A 16,981-nucleotide genomic window follows, 5' to 3' on the forward strand; every position below is an offset into this window, starting at 1 on the left:
AGGCTCAGAGCACGTTTCCATTTACAGGGAGCAGAACACAGGCCTCTGAGTGTCCACGGAGCAATGTGCAAATTGCAGTGATGGGTAAAGTAAAACCTCTACATGGAGCACAGGATCTCTGGCAAACGTGGGGACTGCCGCCGACAGCGCTGCTGGGTACACCCAAGCGCACAGTCAGACATTTGCTCAGTAAACAGTAAATGCGTAAAACAAATTACCTTGAGAGGGCTGCGCCTGCTCCAAACGCATGGGTAACGTGAGCAGAGAGGCTGCCGTTCAAAGTGTAGTCACAGGAAAACACGGCTGGGGGCTCACACACAACAGACACACACAGGTTATCCAAAAAGTCACTGTATACGGACTGCACTTTGTTCAACATGGATTTTGGTTTTGTGGACTCCAAACTCAGACACTCGTTCACCTCACAGCCTTGGATTTGTCTATTTTGTGTGTGTGTGTGTGTGTGTGTATACACATATATACACACATACACATATATACGTGTGTATTCATATATATACATATATATACCTTCCTTTCTTACCATAACATCAATGCCTAGTCTGAATGTCATCGTTCAAGAGTGGGGGAAGAACCAAACTCTTCATATGAACAGGGCTGGACAGGGAATGTTAGTTTCAGCAGTTTGCTTTCTCCATTCAGATTATTCCTATCAAAACTCAACTGGTTTTTGAAGCCAAACTACAGTAATAAGGATCCTGTGGTCCTTCAGGATGGCTGCCTTCACCCTCCTACCTGGGCCACTTAGACACTTTACATAGGCTACAAAATTAGTTACCCCACTCAAGGCGGGGCGGAGCAGGGAAAGGACATGAAAACCACAGATAACCAAGGCATTTTTTCCAAATGGTCAGTTTGAAAAAACAAACAAATAAACAAAACATCTTACTCAGAATCAAGAGAAAATACTGTGTGAGAGTCAGGCTGCGGGACTCCCCTTTCTCAGGTCCCACAGCCTCCTCATTTGTTCATAGAGAACAGTGAGACGTGAAGGCCGGCAGACGTGTGTTTGGGATGGGGGAGGTACTGATCACCTGTGGGCACAGATGAAAAGGGGAGAGATGCGGTAAGCTGCACCTCTATCCACTGCCACAGTGCAGGGCCTTCTGCTCACCCGTAGAAGTTCCAGAGATAGCCCCCAGCCAAGCCTGCACACAAAACTTCTCCTTCTGGCTCGACTGCTGGGTCTGCTGGCATGTTGGAGGACTCAGGGTCAGTGATGCTCGGGGGTCGCGTGCTGCTTCTGCTGGGCCCGGGCGAGGGGCTGCTCTGAGCCCCCTGGGAGCCCCTGGTGGGGTCGGCGCCCCGGGGGCTGCCGCCTGTAGGGCCACACTGTGCAGGCAGCTGCTGCTGGAGCTGGAAGGCACTGTATGGTGGGGCAGGAGTCGGAGTCGGTTCACCACTTCCTCATAAGGAGGTAGTAAATAGTTTGGCAAAAACCTGAAATAAAATGGCAGCGCTGAGTAATTGTGGGCTTCCCGGTAGGCGATCAGGTGGATTTCATGTTGCCGCTGTCGGACCTGACGGCGGTGCTTGGCTCGGCGGTGGTGGCACACGCAGCAGCAGCTCAGGAGGATGATGATGGTCCACACGGGCCAGAACCACCAGAATTCAGAGTAGTAGCTGCAGCACTGAGACTGTCCACAGCAGTGTCCTGCGTCACAGATGTAGCTTTGATTGTTGGGACCCACGCAGGTTTCCTTATCCTGGTAAAGTGTTTGTCATCTGGCCAGTGGAGGCTAAAGGAGACTAGGGTTGAGGGCCCCTGAGTTTCTCATTTCGCAATCAAGGAATCTTGAGGGTGGGCATGGTCAGCCAGACACGGGATGGGGATAGCCAGCCTAGGCCCTGGAGAGCCTGTAATCCCACAGTCCCCAGTTCCACTTCTAGGAATCTAGCAAACTGGTCATTGCTCCACCTGGTCCTCATGGTACCTCAAACATCAGTCCAGCAACCACAGCACCCACAGAGTACCCAGCTTGTGCCCAGCACCCACAGATGAGGGGCATCCTGGACCTGGAAGAGAGAGCTGTCCTCCAGACACAGCTCTGGTGAAGTCCAGGACCCTCAGCTTCCCTCGTGGCGACCTGAGAACATCTAACAGTTTCTGCAGGCTGAGCGTGTGTGAGAACAAACTAACATTCGTGAGGCCGAAAATGAGAGGAGAGCCAAGATCTGCGGGGGATCAGCCCTGGCTGACAGGGGGCTGGGCAGCGCCTGGGGGAGCAGGGGCGCCACGCCACCCAGGAGCTTTCTCTTCTCCATCCCCCTCCCCCTCCTCCACCACGCTCCACCACCTCCCTCCTCCTCCTTCCTCTTCTTCCTTCTGCTTATTGTTTGTTACTGGCATTTAGAAATGCAATTGACTTATGTATCTCATCCAGACACCTTGCTAAATTGCCTATTTCTCATATTTTCTATAGACTATTCTGAAGGAAATGACATCTGTGAATGACGAACATTTTTGTTTTTTCCTTTTAAATCTTTGTTTTTTCTTTTTTTTCTTTCTTTTTTTTTTTTTTTTTTGCGGTACGCGGGCCTCTCACTGCCGCATCCTCTCCCGTCGCGGAACACAGGCTCCGGGCGCGCAGGCTCAGACGCCATGGCTCACAGGCACAGCCGCTCTGCGGCATGTGGGATCTTCCCGGACCGGGGCACGAACCCGTGTCCCCCACATCGGCAGGCGGACTCTCAACCACTGCACCACCAGGGAAGCCCTTTTTTTTCTTTCTTTATCTTATTTTACTGCACTGGCTAGAACGTCCAGAATGATGTTGAATAAAGTGAAGCTAGTGAACATCTTTGTCTTGTTCCCAATTTTAAAAGGAAAATCTTTCAACTTTTGACCATTAAGTAGGATGTTTGCTATACATTTTTTGTTGTTGGTACCTTTATTGGGTTAAAGGTGTTCCCTTCTACCCCTATTTTGCTAAGAATATTAATATGGGTGTTTTATATTAGTATTGAAATGTATCAAATGCTTTTTCTGCAACAACTGAGGTATTCATATGGTTTATATATATATATAGTACACTTCTACTTCTGGGATAAACTCAGCTTGGTATCTATATCCATCAAGGCTTACTTGCAGAGAACAGAAACCATTCTAGCTATTCTAAGCAGAACAGGATTTAATACATGGAATTAGGATGTTTTTAGTTTCAAATTACCAAAAAAATTCCCAAAGCCAACTCAAATGTGATTAAACAATATGTGGAAAAGTATGAGTTTGCTCAGTGTTGAATGCATGGTTCTATAAATCAAGCTTGTTAATTGTATTAATGAAATATTCTGTATCTTCACTGATTTCTGTCTAGTTGACCTATCAATGATTGAGAAGAATGTGTTTATTATCCACTACAATTTTTATCAATTTCTCCCTATAGTCCTATTGTTTTCTTATTTCTCTTGAGACTATTTTATTAGGTGCATACAATTTAGAACTGTTACATCTTCCTACTGAATTTTGCCCTTCATCATAATGTTATTCCTCTGTATCCCTAATAATGCTTCTGGTCTTAAGGTCTATTTTGTCTGACATTAATATAGCACCTCAGTTATCTTTTGGTGAGTATTTACTTAGCATACATTTTACTTTCAATGTTTTTATGCCTTTAAATTTTAAGTGAGTCTCTTATAAACAGCATATAGTTGGATTGGGGCCAAGACCGAAAAATAGATGTTTGTCATTTTTGGTCTGCTCAACATCCCAAACCTCGTCTTACTTGAGGGAAATCTTCCTTTATGTGAGTCTGTGAGAGGCAGAACATCATTTTCACTACAGTGCCTAGAGATACCAAATATTCCCTCTTCCACCCTGTGGTGGCTAAGTCCTGGGGCATGACTCAGCCTTGACCAGTCGGATGCTCCAGCCAGGGTCTGGAATATTGAATGACACAAAGATGACACAATTTATAATTCAGGCATGGCAGAGGCAGAGTATCCAATGACGGTAGCAGCAGTGCTCAGCAGCAGCAGTGTCCAATTGTGGTAGTGTCCAGTGCCGACAGTGCCCTAACCAGACTTTTCCTGTGCTGACCTTAGCTGTGGTTCCCAATGCCTGGCCTCTCTTGGTTTCTGCTTGTTTTATAGGACCAGTTCTCCTTCTGCTTGATTCTGGAAGCCACCTGATCTCCTTATAATAAATACCCTTTTTTGCTTAAGTAAAGGAAACCCTGTTTCTATCGCTTGCAAACAAGAATCCTGACGGATATAAAAGTGTTCTTTCTTCCTCTGGAATTGATGAAGAGGAGATAATATGAAAGGGGAATATGTGAGGTCTGGATTTTCTGGAGCCATTCTTGTTACAACAGGGAACCCAGCCTGGGTATAAAATCAACATAGAAGAAAGGTAGACATATAAATGCAGAACCCTGATAACGTCTTGAATCTCTGGATCCAACCATACCTAAAGTTATCCTTACTCTGGACTTCAGTCTTATAAGTCAATAAATTTCATGTATTATTTAATCTCACTTAAGTGGACTTCTCTGTCTCTTGCAACCAAAAACATCCTACCTGATACCTTTCCATTCTGCCTTTGAAAAGGAATCCCTCGTTTGATTCTGCAATAGGCTTTTAGCTGCTATTCTTTCTTTCCTAGATGAACTCCTCATAAACGATTTAAAATCTCGGTGTCTTCATTTCCTCACTGCCCTTTCCTGCTTAATCCACTAAAGTCTGGATTCCTTCTTTACCACTCTGCTAACACTATCCTTTTACATCAGCAACAGTCTTCTCCTTTCTTAATTCAGTGCCACATTCTCAAAGTCATTCATTCATTCAATGAGCATCTTTACAAAGTGTAGTGCTACTGTCATTCATTGAACAGATACTTACTGAACATCTAATGTATGCCAGACTTTTAGATAAAAAAACAAATTATAGGGCTTCCCTGGTGGCGCAGTGGTTGAGAATCCGCCTGCCGATGCAGGGGACACGGGTTCGTGCCCCGGTCCGGGAATGTCCCACATGCCGCGGAGCATCTGGGTCCGTGAGCCATGGCCGCTGAGCCTGCGCGTCCGGAGCCTGTGCTCGGCAACGGGAGAGGCCACAACAGTGAGAGGCCCGCGTTCCGCAAAAAAAAAAAAAAAAAAAATTATATAGGGTCCTTAGTCTCATGTAGGATTACTATTTTATCAGAGAAGACAGAAACTAACTATAATAAACTATAGTGAATGTTACTAGAATATCTCCCTAGGAAATTAACATTTAAGCTAAGGCCTAAAAGTTGAATGTAGAAGGATGGGAGTAATGCAAAGATAATGTTAACAGAAAAGGGATGGAGGCAAAGGAGGATCATGCAAAACTCATGGAACTGTGAGAAGCCCAGCATTGCTGGGTAAAAAAGTACAAAGAAGAGAGCGGCAGGAAACAAGATGAGACCAAATCGTGGACAGCCTTGAAACCCCATCAAGAAGTTTGAAGACAGTGGGAAGCTGCTGAAGGATTTTAATCTGCAGACTGATTGATTTACATTTGTTAAAGATTGCTTTGTGGTTTGGAGGAGAATAAGAGTGTTTTCAGGAGATCAGAGAGTATTTGCAGGTGTCTGGCATTTGATGGCCTAGAGCACAGGGGTGGCCATAAGGGATAAAGAAAAGGGAATTGATCTGAGACATATTTGGGAAGTAGGCCTGAAAGGATATTAACAGAGGTAGAGAGTGATAAGCCACTGAAATGCTCAATGCAAAAATACACATGACTCTGCACTGTAGAAAGGATAAGGCACATAAAGAATGTAATACATACGTAAATGAGATACATATCTTAAAGACGGTACAAATATCTACCAATCTTCCCCCATTTTCCAGCTACCAGACTAGTTTTTCTCTCATCTTCAGTTTAGGAACACTTCCTTACAATTCTCTGCCTCTGCCCATTATGAACGCAATTCTTGATATTGTTTCACAGAGCAATTTATCTCCTCACCATCCCAATTAATCTTTTATAAAACAATATTTTAGTTTTCTCTGTGTGTCACCAAAAGACCCATTAAACCATTTTTCACAACAAATCTATTGACATTTTTTCTCTCTAGGCTTGGATGATGTTCAGGACTCTTTCGCTCATGATGTGCTTTTCGTGAGCTCCCCAGAAATTCCCTCACTAGGGTTATCTAACTGCAGATCCCTCCAGGTCAATGTTTCTCCTCTGACTGGTCGTTACAATGCTGAATCCGAGTTCACCTCCAGCCATTTTCTATTAAGGTAACCGTCATCTTAGCAAGAAGCTCTGTTGGGCTAGATCCTCTTTTATGTGACCCCCAGGCTGGTCCCTATCTGTGGTCCGTATCTGGTCCTCAAGAAAAAAAAAAATCCCCCTTGATCAATTCAATCTCAACGCTGCCTTCTTCTCTACTGCCACAGGCTGCTTCAGCCAACCTCTTTTCTTTCTTTCTTTTTTCAAATTTTGTTTTACTATGGTAAGAACACTTAACATGAGATATACCTTAACAAATTTTTAAGTGTATGATACATTATCATTCACTACACGTGCAATGTCATACAGCAGATCTCTAGAGCTTATCCATCTTGCTTCACTGAAACTTTATGCCTGCTGATTAGCGTAATTCCCCATGACTAATGATGTTGAGCATTTTTTCATGTACTTATCGGCCATTTGTATATCTTCCTTAGAGGAATATCTATTCACATCCTTTGCCCAATTTTTAATTGGGTTGTGTTATTATTTAGTTGTAAGAATACTTTAGATATTCTAGATACAAATCCCTTATCAGATATAAGATTTGCTAACATTTTCTTCCATTGTGTGGGTTTTTTCACTTTCTTGATAGTGTCTTTTGAAGCTCAAAAGTTTTAAATTTTGAAGAAGTCCAATTTATCTATTTTTTTCTTTTGTTGCCTGTGATTTTGATGTCATATCTAAAAATCCTTTGCCAAATCCAAAGTTATGAAAATTTACCCCTTTGTTTTCTTCTGCGTTCTATAGTTTTAGTTCTTACATTTGGGTCTTTGATCTATTTTGAGTTAATATTTATATATGGTGTGAAGAAAGGGTCCAACTTCATTCTTTGGCATATGGCTATTCAGTTGTCCAAGCACCATTTGTTTTCTTTCCTCATTGAATGGTATTGGCACCCTTCTCAAAAATCAGTTGACAATACATATATGAGTTTATTTCTGTACTCTCAATTCTATTCCATTGATCTATATGTCTATCCTTACGCCAATACGACACTATCTCAATAACTGTAGCTTTATGGTGAGTTTTGAAATTGAGAAGAGGGAGTCCTCTGACTTTGTTCTTTTCAGTATTGTTTTGGTGGATTAAGCTGTCTTTTGTTTTTTTGGGTTTTTTTGCTGCATCACACGGCATGTAGGATCTTAGTTCCCTGACCAGGGATCGAACCCACACCACGTGCATTGGAAGCTCAGTTTCTTAACCACTGGACCACCAGGGAAGTCCGATTAAGTTTTAATAACTGAAACTGATCACTTCTGCGACATACCTGATTTTTAATTAAGACATGGGAATGACAGCACATAGTGATTAGAAAAAATAAAACAATTTTATGTTCATACCTACTAAGTTAAGACCCTACAAGAAATTACTTAAAGTACTCAGAATTTGAATAAATATTAGAGAACGATTTGGACTTAACACAGAACTGGGGTGTTCAAGACAATTTTACCTGGATTTAACAGAGCAAGGAAGCCCCAGTTGATTTCTGAGATACACATAATTGCTCATGTTTTGCCTTGGAGTATTTCTTCCGCTTTTGCATATGTGTATTTCTTGAAGGTCACCTATACTAATGTTGTCAGTTTCACAAGTGCCTCAAATAAATCTTGCTAATTTTTTTTGAAAACCCTCTGGTTTCAGCATAGCATTATTAAGAAAATACATATATACATATACAAACCAGTAAACTTGTTTTATCCTCTTTTGTCTAGGAATATGACAAATCTGAAGACATTCCTGAGGAAGTAGCTACAGCTGGACAAGGGTAAAGAGGTGTGTGTTCTCATGGATGATTCAAGCCTGTCCAGCAGTGTTGATGTAGACAAAGGCTTTGCCATTGCCTTTGTTGTTCTTCTTTTTTTGTTCCTAATGGTGATGATTTTTCGGTGTGCCAAGTTGGTGAAGAATCCCTATAAGGCCAGCTCCACAGCCACAGAATCATCTCTGAGCTGAACTATGAAAAAGCCTGGTAGACCTTCCTTCACAGGAGATATGAAATCTTTTATACAGACATTTATGAAACAGACTTTTATTATTTCACCTCCCTGTTTCTCAGCCTTCTCACTCTTGCATTCCACAATAGGCACATGAGGTTGAGTTGAGAATAATAACAAGGATGAAACACAAGTCAGTCTGTGTTGTTCCTATTCAGGAAAATAGTTACCAAAGTGGGACAGAGACAGGTTGAACTTATTGATTAAAATAAGGCCATGATGGGCTTCCCTGGTGGCGCAGTGGTTGAGAGTCCGCCTGCCGATGCAGGGGACATGGGTTCATGCCCCGGTCCAGGAAGATCCCACATGCCGCGGAGCAGCTGGGCCCGTGAGCCATGGCCGCTGAGCTTGCGCGTCCGGAGCCTGTGCTCCGCAACGGGAGAGGCCACAACAGTGAGAGGCCCGTGTACAGCAAAAAAAAAAAAAAAATAAGGCCATGGGTTTCAATCCTCCAGTATCTAATATTCTTAAGATAAGAAAGTTGGCCATAATTTTATGAGGTAATGTAATATAATATCATGATGCTTGGTAAGGTGCATCTAAAACTAGAAGCCCTCCTAGAGGTGGCCCTAGGAAGTACCTTTAGCTATGCAAATATAAGGGCAGCAGGAACCTTATAAGATAAAGAGTCTTACAGGACCTTTTTAGTGTGTGAGGTTTTATAAAACGTGATGACCCGGGGCTTCCCTGGTGGCACAGTGGTTGAGAATCTGCCTGCCAGTGCAGGGGACGTGGGTTCAAGCCCTGGTCCGGGAAGATCCCACATGCCGGGGAGCAACTAAGCCACGCGCCACAACTACTGAGCCTGCGCTCTAGAGCCCACAAGCCACAACTACTGAACCCGCAAGCCACAACTACTGAAGCCCGTGCGCCTAGAGCCCCAGCTCCTCAACAAGAGAAGCCACCACAATGAGAAGCCCGCGCACTGCAATGGAGAGTAGCCTCCACTTGCCGCAACTAGAGAAAGCCCGTGCGCAGCAACGAAGACCCAACGCAGCCAAAAAAAGAAAAAAAAAAGCTGATGCCCTTCTCAAGCAGGCAGAGCTCTGTGGTAGAGGGGAACAAATTTGCCTTGCGTGAGTCCCTTAATCTCCCTCAGCCTACATTTACTCATTTACTCATTTATAAAATAACATCTAGTGGGTTGAAAAGAGGCCCTCAAAATGATATGTCCATGTCCTTACCCCTGAAATCTATGAATGTGACCTTATTTTGATAAAGGGTCTTTGCAAATGGAAAGTTAAGGACCTCAAGATGAACTCAACCTGGATTAGTGGGGTGAGCCCTAAATCCAATGACAAGTGTCTTTATAAAAGACAGAAGAGAAGACACAGAGAGAGGGAGATGAAAAGGTCATGTGAAGATGAGTGCAGAGATTGGAGTTCTGCAACCACATCTAAAGAATCCTTGGTGGGAGCCATCAGAAGCTGGAAGAGGCAAGGATGTATTCTCCCCAGAGCCTTTGGAGGGAGTGCAGCCCTGCCAACACCTTGATTTTGGACTTCTAGGCTCCAGAACTCTGAGACAAAATTCTATTGTTTTAAGCCACCTAGTTTGTCTCAACTCTGAGACAAAATTCTATTGTTTTAAGCCATAATTTGTTATGGCAGTCACAGGAAGTTCATATATAATACATCATGATGATGATGATGAGTGTCACAATCAGCATCCCAGGGACCTTTTAAGAGAAAAAAGAAGGAAATCATAATGCCTACTCTCCAAAGTCTGAAGTTAATGGAAATTTGGTAGAGTGAACTAGGGCTAACCGGCAGGAAAGTCTGTAAGAGAATTCATTAGAAGGAAAGGAGGTATCTAGGCCACTGACCAAGGCTCAACACAGGTTTGGCTGAAGAGAATTGGTTCTAGCACAGTAAATAATAGAGACTAAAGCTCTCAAGTCCAGCCAGGCTGGCCAAATGTTCTAGGCAACAGTGACCTCGCATGGGAATGTGAACTAAGAGAGTTGTAACCCTGGAATCTAAGTGTGGGGCATCACTTGGGCTTGTGCAGGGACTTGTACCAGCATGCAGTCACTTCAGAGGAGACTTGTATCCTTGGGACCATGCTGGACCAGGCTTTAGCAGCAATACGAAATGGTATGGAGACATAACTCTAGCCATGCACTGTTAGCAGAGACTTGATAATTGTCTGTGTTCCTGATTCCTGGAAGCAGGACTGCCCCCCTGCTTGGCATGAGTAAATGCTCAGGATTATTTGAAAATGGAGACAGGGATACTGGAGCCTTCCACTGGAGATACTAGACTTTGCCTTCACCAGAACAGATGGTGCTGTATTGGTTAAACTGGAGAAAGAGAGCAAGAGGTGATTGTACCCTTATTGGCTGAAAAGAAATTCAGGACAAGGTGCAGGTCAGGGTAAAATGAAAGCAGATTAAGATTGAAGCAGTACTTGAGGGTTACATGTGTTTCCCTCCAGAAGCTCAGAAATTAACCTTTTCTCCACCTTATAAAATAAAATGCAAGACAAACACATGGTTAATGAGAGCATCCATATATAGTCACTAGAGAGTGACAGGTTTGACTGTTATCCTACTTTCTCCAGTAACCTATCCAAGGAAAAAAAAAAAGTGCGTCAGTCAGAAGAAACGGATCATATGTGGAAGCAGAGAAAGAGTAGCAACCCAAGGCAAACTCACACAGGGCCAGAGTGAATGCTGTTCAGGAAAGAAGGCAATTAGCCATTGGACAGCTGATTATTTCTAGGCTCAGTAGCCAGATAGTCCTTGGTGCGGAGATTCAGGGAGCTGCAGCCCACAGACCTTGGGTCTGTCTGGTTTTATTGCCCACATTACCTCTGTTAATCTGGTGTCCTTAAACATTCCTTTCACTTACCTTAAACTGGCGATTTAGAAATCCAGTGGGTCTGCAAAGAAGTTTTATTGGGCCAGACCCCCTCCAGTGTAATCTACAAAGCGTGTGTGGTTATGTGTTGGGTTTTATATTTGCTTTTTGAGTTGACATTTTAAAATTATTATTGTAAAAGTAACAAATGCACATAATAAAAAAAATTTTTTTTCAATCATTACCTAAGGATAAAAATGCAGAAAGTTCCTAGACATTGCCTTGTTTCCCAATCCTTCTTTCTAGAGGTAACTGCAATTAAGGTAGTTTGTTTTTGCATATATGTGTATCTTTCCAGACATTCTTCTTTTCCTTTTATTTTTAAAGTAATATTTTTGAATAAACTATCTATTTTCATGTTTCAAAATTCAAAAGGTATAAAATGGTGTACTGTAAAAACTCTTACTCTCACTCTTGTCCCCCACCCTTCCATTTGCCCTCTTCAGAGACAACCAGTGTTAATTTCTTAGGTATCCATCCAGTGATATTTTATGTATATGTATAAAAATGTATATTTTTACTATTATTTAACAACTAATAGCATGGTGTATACCATGTTCTGCACTTGTTTTTCCCATTTAATAAAGTGTCTTGAAAATCACTTCATATTAATACACAAAGAGATTCCTTAGCCTTTTTTAAAAAACACAGCTGAAAAGTATGCCCCTGTTTCGGTGTGCCATAGTTTGTTTAACCAACCCTTGCTGACGAAAATTTATTTTGCTTCTAAATATTTTGTTATTTCAAACAATGTTGTAGAAGATAATTTAGCACTGTATGTCATTTCAAAGGTATGTATTTTAATTCCTAGAATTTGAATTGCTGATTCAGAGTATTGCAGAATTAACAAAATTTTTGAATTAGTTGTCAATATTCAAAACTCAGAAGCTTTCATAAAAAAAATACGGGTTTTTAAGTTCACTTGAAAAATTGGAGATCTGGCAGCATGATATGTGTGACACAGGACAAACATTAGCTAAACCTAAATATCATCAACTGCTACCTGTAGGTGAGACACGTATTTCCCAGGTGACCACAGTCCTCACTCACCCCATTTTGCTTCTGTACAATACTTTCCTGATGCCTGAAACCCTCTGAGTTTTTAATCCCTATGTTCCTTTGTTTTGATTCTGAGATCACACAGTAACCTTCAGATTATGATCTAATTTCCCCCAAGTCTGTCTCCAAGGAAAGGATTATTTGGCATTCCAAGGTTCTGGACCCCATACTATGATTTCTCATGATCAAGTACTAAGTAGCATATGGTTGTGATTTTTCAACATATCACAATAGATTACAGGAGTGAATATGCTGAGCACACCAACATGAGCATTCCAAATGGTGTATCAGTTATTTATTACTTCATATTATTAAGCTGACAATAAGCTGTCTACTTCAATAATTTGTAAAATTTAATAATGTGAGTCATTTATATCAGGGCCTCATCATCTCTGACGACAGTTAGTCTTCAGTACTTAAAAAAAAATGAAGCCAGAGCTTGGCTCCCTAATATTGCCCTGAAAAGGATTATACAGCTCAAACCTGCCTTTCCTATAGTGCTTCTCAAATTTTAGTGAGCAAATTACTTGGACGTCTTATTAAAATTCAGATTCTGATTCAGTACATCCGGAGTGGGGCCAGAGATTTAGGTTCTCTAGCAGGCTCCCTGATTGCATGTTTAGCAACAAGTCCTTAGAAGACACTTCCCTGAGTCCCACTGCTGATCTACTGAACTGATCACTTCACCTCCTCAGGGCAATGAAGAAATCAGACTGGAATGTGATGCTCCAAATAGCTCCTGTTTCTCTTCAACATCCCCATTCCTCATTTCCACCCCCAGCCCACCCACACACACATCAGAAAGCTGAACGAATCTAACTAATAGAAACATAATCAGGGCAGAGCAAAGATTTCCCTTTAATCATCACACATTACAGAGCACGGCATGTACGGGGCAATATGTCAGTTGCTAGGGGAAACAAAGATGATTAATATAGGAACTCAGCATTGAGATGATCTCAAACCAGCAGAGGAAACACACATACACAGATAACAGACAAGTGGAAAGGAACTAAGGTAACAGAAGAACAGAGGCAAGAGTTAATTCTGCAGGGGGTAAATGATGGTCTAGAACAATGATTCTTTTTTTTTTTTTTTTTTTGGCTGTGTTGGGGCTTTGTTGCTGTGCATAGGCTGTCTCTAATTGCAGTGAGCAGGGCCTACTCTTCCTTGTGGTGCGTGCGCTTCTCATTGCGGTGGCTTCTTTTGTTGCAGAGTAGGGGCTCCATGCGTGCAGGCTTCAGTAGTTGTGGCTCGCAGGCTCAGTAGTTGTGGCATGCGGGCTCTAGCGCGCAGGCTCAGTAGTTGTGGAGCACAGGCTTAGTTGCTCTGTGGCATGTGGGATCTTCCCAGACCAGGTATTGAACCCGTGTCTCCTGCGTTGGCAGGCAGATTCTTAACCACTGTGCCACCAGGGAAGTCCCTAGAACAATGATTCTTAAACTCTGGTCCCAGTACCAATGGCATGGGCATCAACTGGGAAAATTTTAGACATGCAAATTCTCAGACTCCACCCAGACCTACTCCAAGTGTGGTGTGGGGACAGCAATCTGTGGTTTAACAAGCCCTCCAGGTGATTCTGATACATACTAAAGTTTGACAACTGCTGGTCTATGAAAACTTCACAGAGAACACATTTGAGTTGGGCCTTAGAGAATTAATTAATATTTCACCAACAGAAAGGGAAGGGTCATTCCAGGAGATAGATCACAGTAAACAAAAGTATGAAGATATAAAAGTGAAATGCATAAAATTGTTGTGTAAATAGCATATAATCAGGAGTGTGAAAGGAGAAATGGGAAACATGGCCAGAGAGGTAAATTGGGGCCAAATTATGAAGAGCCTCAAATTTTATACTGTAAAGTTTAAACATAAAGAAAACAGTTTTAAAGCAGGGGAGTGACATGATCAGAGCTACTGATAGAACTGATCTACAGTAAGGCCTATCAATTAGGAGACTATTTTGTCCTGGCAAGAAATAAGATCTAGGGGACTTCCCTGGTTGTCCAGTGGTTAAGACTCTAGGCTTCCAATGCAGGGGGAGCGAGTTCAATCCCTGGTTGGGGAACTAAGATCCCACATGCTGCGTGGTGTGGCCAAAAAAAATAGAAAGAAAGAAGAAAAAAATAAAGGCAGTAGAATAGGAAAAGAAAGGAGGGAAAAGATATAAAAAGCATTCATAAGCTAGGATAAACAAGCTGTATTGTATAAAGGTTTAAAACCACAAGCTGTAAGGCCAAACTGCTATGCTCTGACACTTTTTAACTTTGTGGTTTGGGAAATTTATTTAATTCTGTACCTCAGTTTTCTCATCCATAAAAAAAGAGACAATAATATATACAATGGAATGTTATTCACCCATAAAAATGGATGAAATCTTGCCATTTGAGACAATATGAATGGACCTGAGGGCATAATGCTAACTGAAGTAATTCAGACAGAGAAAGACAAATACTGTATAATCTCATTTATATGTGGAATCTTAAAAAAAAATAAAGACCACCAAAAACCAATTTGTACAGAGAACAAATTGATGGTTTCCAGAGATGGCAGGGGGCGGGGGGGGGGGTGGTTAGGTGAAATGGGTGAAGGGAGTTGAAAGGTACAAACTTCTAGTTATGAAATAAAGAAGTCATGGTGATGTAATATACAGCATGGCTACTATAGTTAATAATACTGTATTGCATATTTGAAAGTTGCTAAGAAAAAAATCATAAAATTTCTCATCACAAGAAAAAATTATGTATGGTAGCATGTTAACTAGAATTATTGTGGTGATCATTTTGCAATATACACAAATATGAAAAAAATTATTTGATACACCTGGAACTAACATAATGTTGTAAGTCAGTTATACCTCAGTTTAAAAATTTTAATTTAAAAAAGGAGACAATAATAATAGTTCCTACCTCATAGGATTATTGTGAGGATTAAATTAATGACTGTAAAGTGCTTAGAACAGTGCCTGGTATGAAGTAAACACTCAATAGATATCGTGTGTGTGTGTGTGTGTGTGTGTGTGTGTGTGTGTGTGTGTTTTATAAGGAGTAATATGTCTAAAATTTCTAGCTCAGGTTACAAAATAATACGATCATGAGGTGAGTCTGGAATATTCTGAATTTCAAATATCTAGAGGAGACATTTACTTCTCCGTACCTCAATTCCTGGTGTCTTAACAATTAGAAATAGGCAGTTAGCGTGGTCCCAGGAAACTGGTGGGCAGGTGATATGAGCATAGGTGAAAGTGTGGTTACCAGGATAGGATTTTGAAAACTTTGATGATCCTGGATGCTCAGGCCCTATTTCCAGTCTTACAGAGCAGGTTCTGGGGACTTCCTTGGTGGTCCATTGGTTAACACTCCAGGCTTCCAATGCTGGGGGCACGGGTTCCATCCCTAGTTGGGGAACTAAGATCCCACATGCATGCGGCACGGTCAAAAAAAAAAAAAGGAGGTTCTGGTTTATACTTTTTAAATGAAGTTAGATGCAGTTAGTGTAAATATAGCTGAACAAATTAAAGCAATAATGAGAGTCTGTGGTAGTCAATAGTGCTGATTCATCAAATACATCTGCTTCTCCCTCCTTCCAGAGATGAGATGTGACTGTTCTTCTTGGCCCCCTTGTGTTTGGGTAGGGCCTTATGACTCATTCAAGCCAATGAGTTGAAAAGTAGTGTCCTGAGTCACTGTAATTGCCAACGTGAGACCCTCTAGTGTTCTCTCCTTTTGGCAGGGCAGCTCATCAGCCTGGGTTTCTGAGTAGCTATCATGAGCAGAGCTCCACTGTCAACTTTCTAGAGATGATTATGCAGTGTGAGCAAGTAATATGTGTTTTTGTTTTAAGCTTTTGGAGTTGTTTCTGCACATAGCACAGTCTGTCCTGATACAGATACTATTTAAACACATATCAAATTCTTAAAAACTAAACAGTTACCAGTGACTTCCCTGGTGATGCAGTGGATAGGACTCTGTGCTCCCAGTGCAGGGAGCCTGGGTTCAATCCCTGGTCAGGGAGCTAGATCCCACATGCATGCAGCAACTAAGAGTTCGCATGCCACAACTAAGGAGCCCACCTGCCGCAACTAAGACCTGGTGCAACCAAGTAAATAAATAAATTAATTTAATAAATAAATAGTTAACAAATAGTCCTAATGAGGGTGTGGGGAAAAGAGATACTTTCACAGATTTGCTAGTGGAAGTAAAAATTGTTTCAACCTTTTGAAAAGTAATTCGACAGCAGATCCTAATAAAAATGGGAGAAAGTACATTATTTTTTTACTCAGATTCCATTTTGGGGAATCTCTTTCACAGAAATTAAAGTACTACTGCAAACGGATGTTAATGTTTATTGTTGAGTTATTTGTAGTGCCTAAAAATTGAAAACAATCTAAATTCCTAAATATGGTTTAGCCATATTATGAAATATTATGCAACTGTTAAAAAGACAACTTTTATCCTTTTTATTGACTTCATGTTATGTCCACATGTTAAATGAAAACAAAACATAACAAAAAAATCCACATGTTTGACCTGTACACCCAGGCCTAGAAAAGTAAGCTGTTTTATCTCAAAGGAGCAGGGATGGTTAAGTGATGGGGTGGAGAGGAAATTTTCATATTTTTCTTATTACAACTTAATATTCGACTTGTTACAATTTGTACAACTTACGTAATAAAACAAACTCAAGTAAAAGTGAGAAACAATTCTAAACCTAAGAGTGTTTGCCAACAGAGCCTTTACACAATAAACTTAGTATTGCTGTCACCAATTGGGGGTGGTGGAAGAGGCGGAGCTTCTGTAATATACTCTAGGCTACGCCCACTGAGGTCCCACGCCCACTGAG

At 41.6% G+C, this 16,981-nt stretch overlaps 1 protein-coding gene and 1 pseudogene across 1 annotated transcript; one reads left to right on the forward strand and one right to left on the reverse strand.

The window, feature by feature from the left end:
- Positions 1–1,131: 1,131 nt before the first annotated feature.
- Positions 1,132–1,742, reverse strand: LOC137209152 (WW domain binding protein 1-like pseudogene; annotated as a pseudogene).
- A 6,268-nt stretch (positions 1,743–8,010) lies between these two features.
- Positions 8,011–8,178, forward strand: CTXND2 (cortexin domain containing 2). Its single transcript, XM_067713560.1, has one exon. The coding sequence runs from the start codon at positions 8,011–8,013 to the stop codon at positions 8,176–8,178; it is 168 nt and encodes a 55-aa protein (XP_067569661.1).
- Positions 8,179–16,981: the final 8,803 nt, after the last annotated feature.

The sequence above is a fragment of the Pseudorca crassidens genome, chromosome 2 (genome assembly GCF_039906515.1).
Source record: "Pseudorca crassidens isolate mPseCra1 chromosome 2, mPseCra1.hap1, whole genome shotgun sequence".
Classification (NCBI taxonomy): Eukaryota; Metazoa; Chordata; class Mammalia; order Artiodactyla; family Delphinidae; genus Pseudorca; species Pseudorca crassidens.

What these genes read in the sequence shown, in the direction of transcription:
- CTXND2 (XM_067713560.1), top strand. Translation starts at nt 8,011, where the DNA reads ATGGATGATTCAAGCCTGTCCAGCAGTGTTGATGTAGACAAAGGCTTT.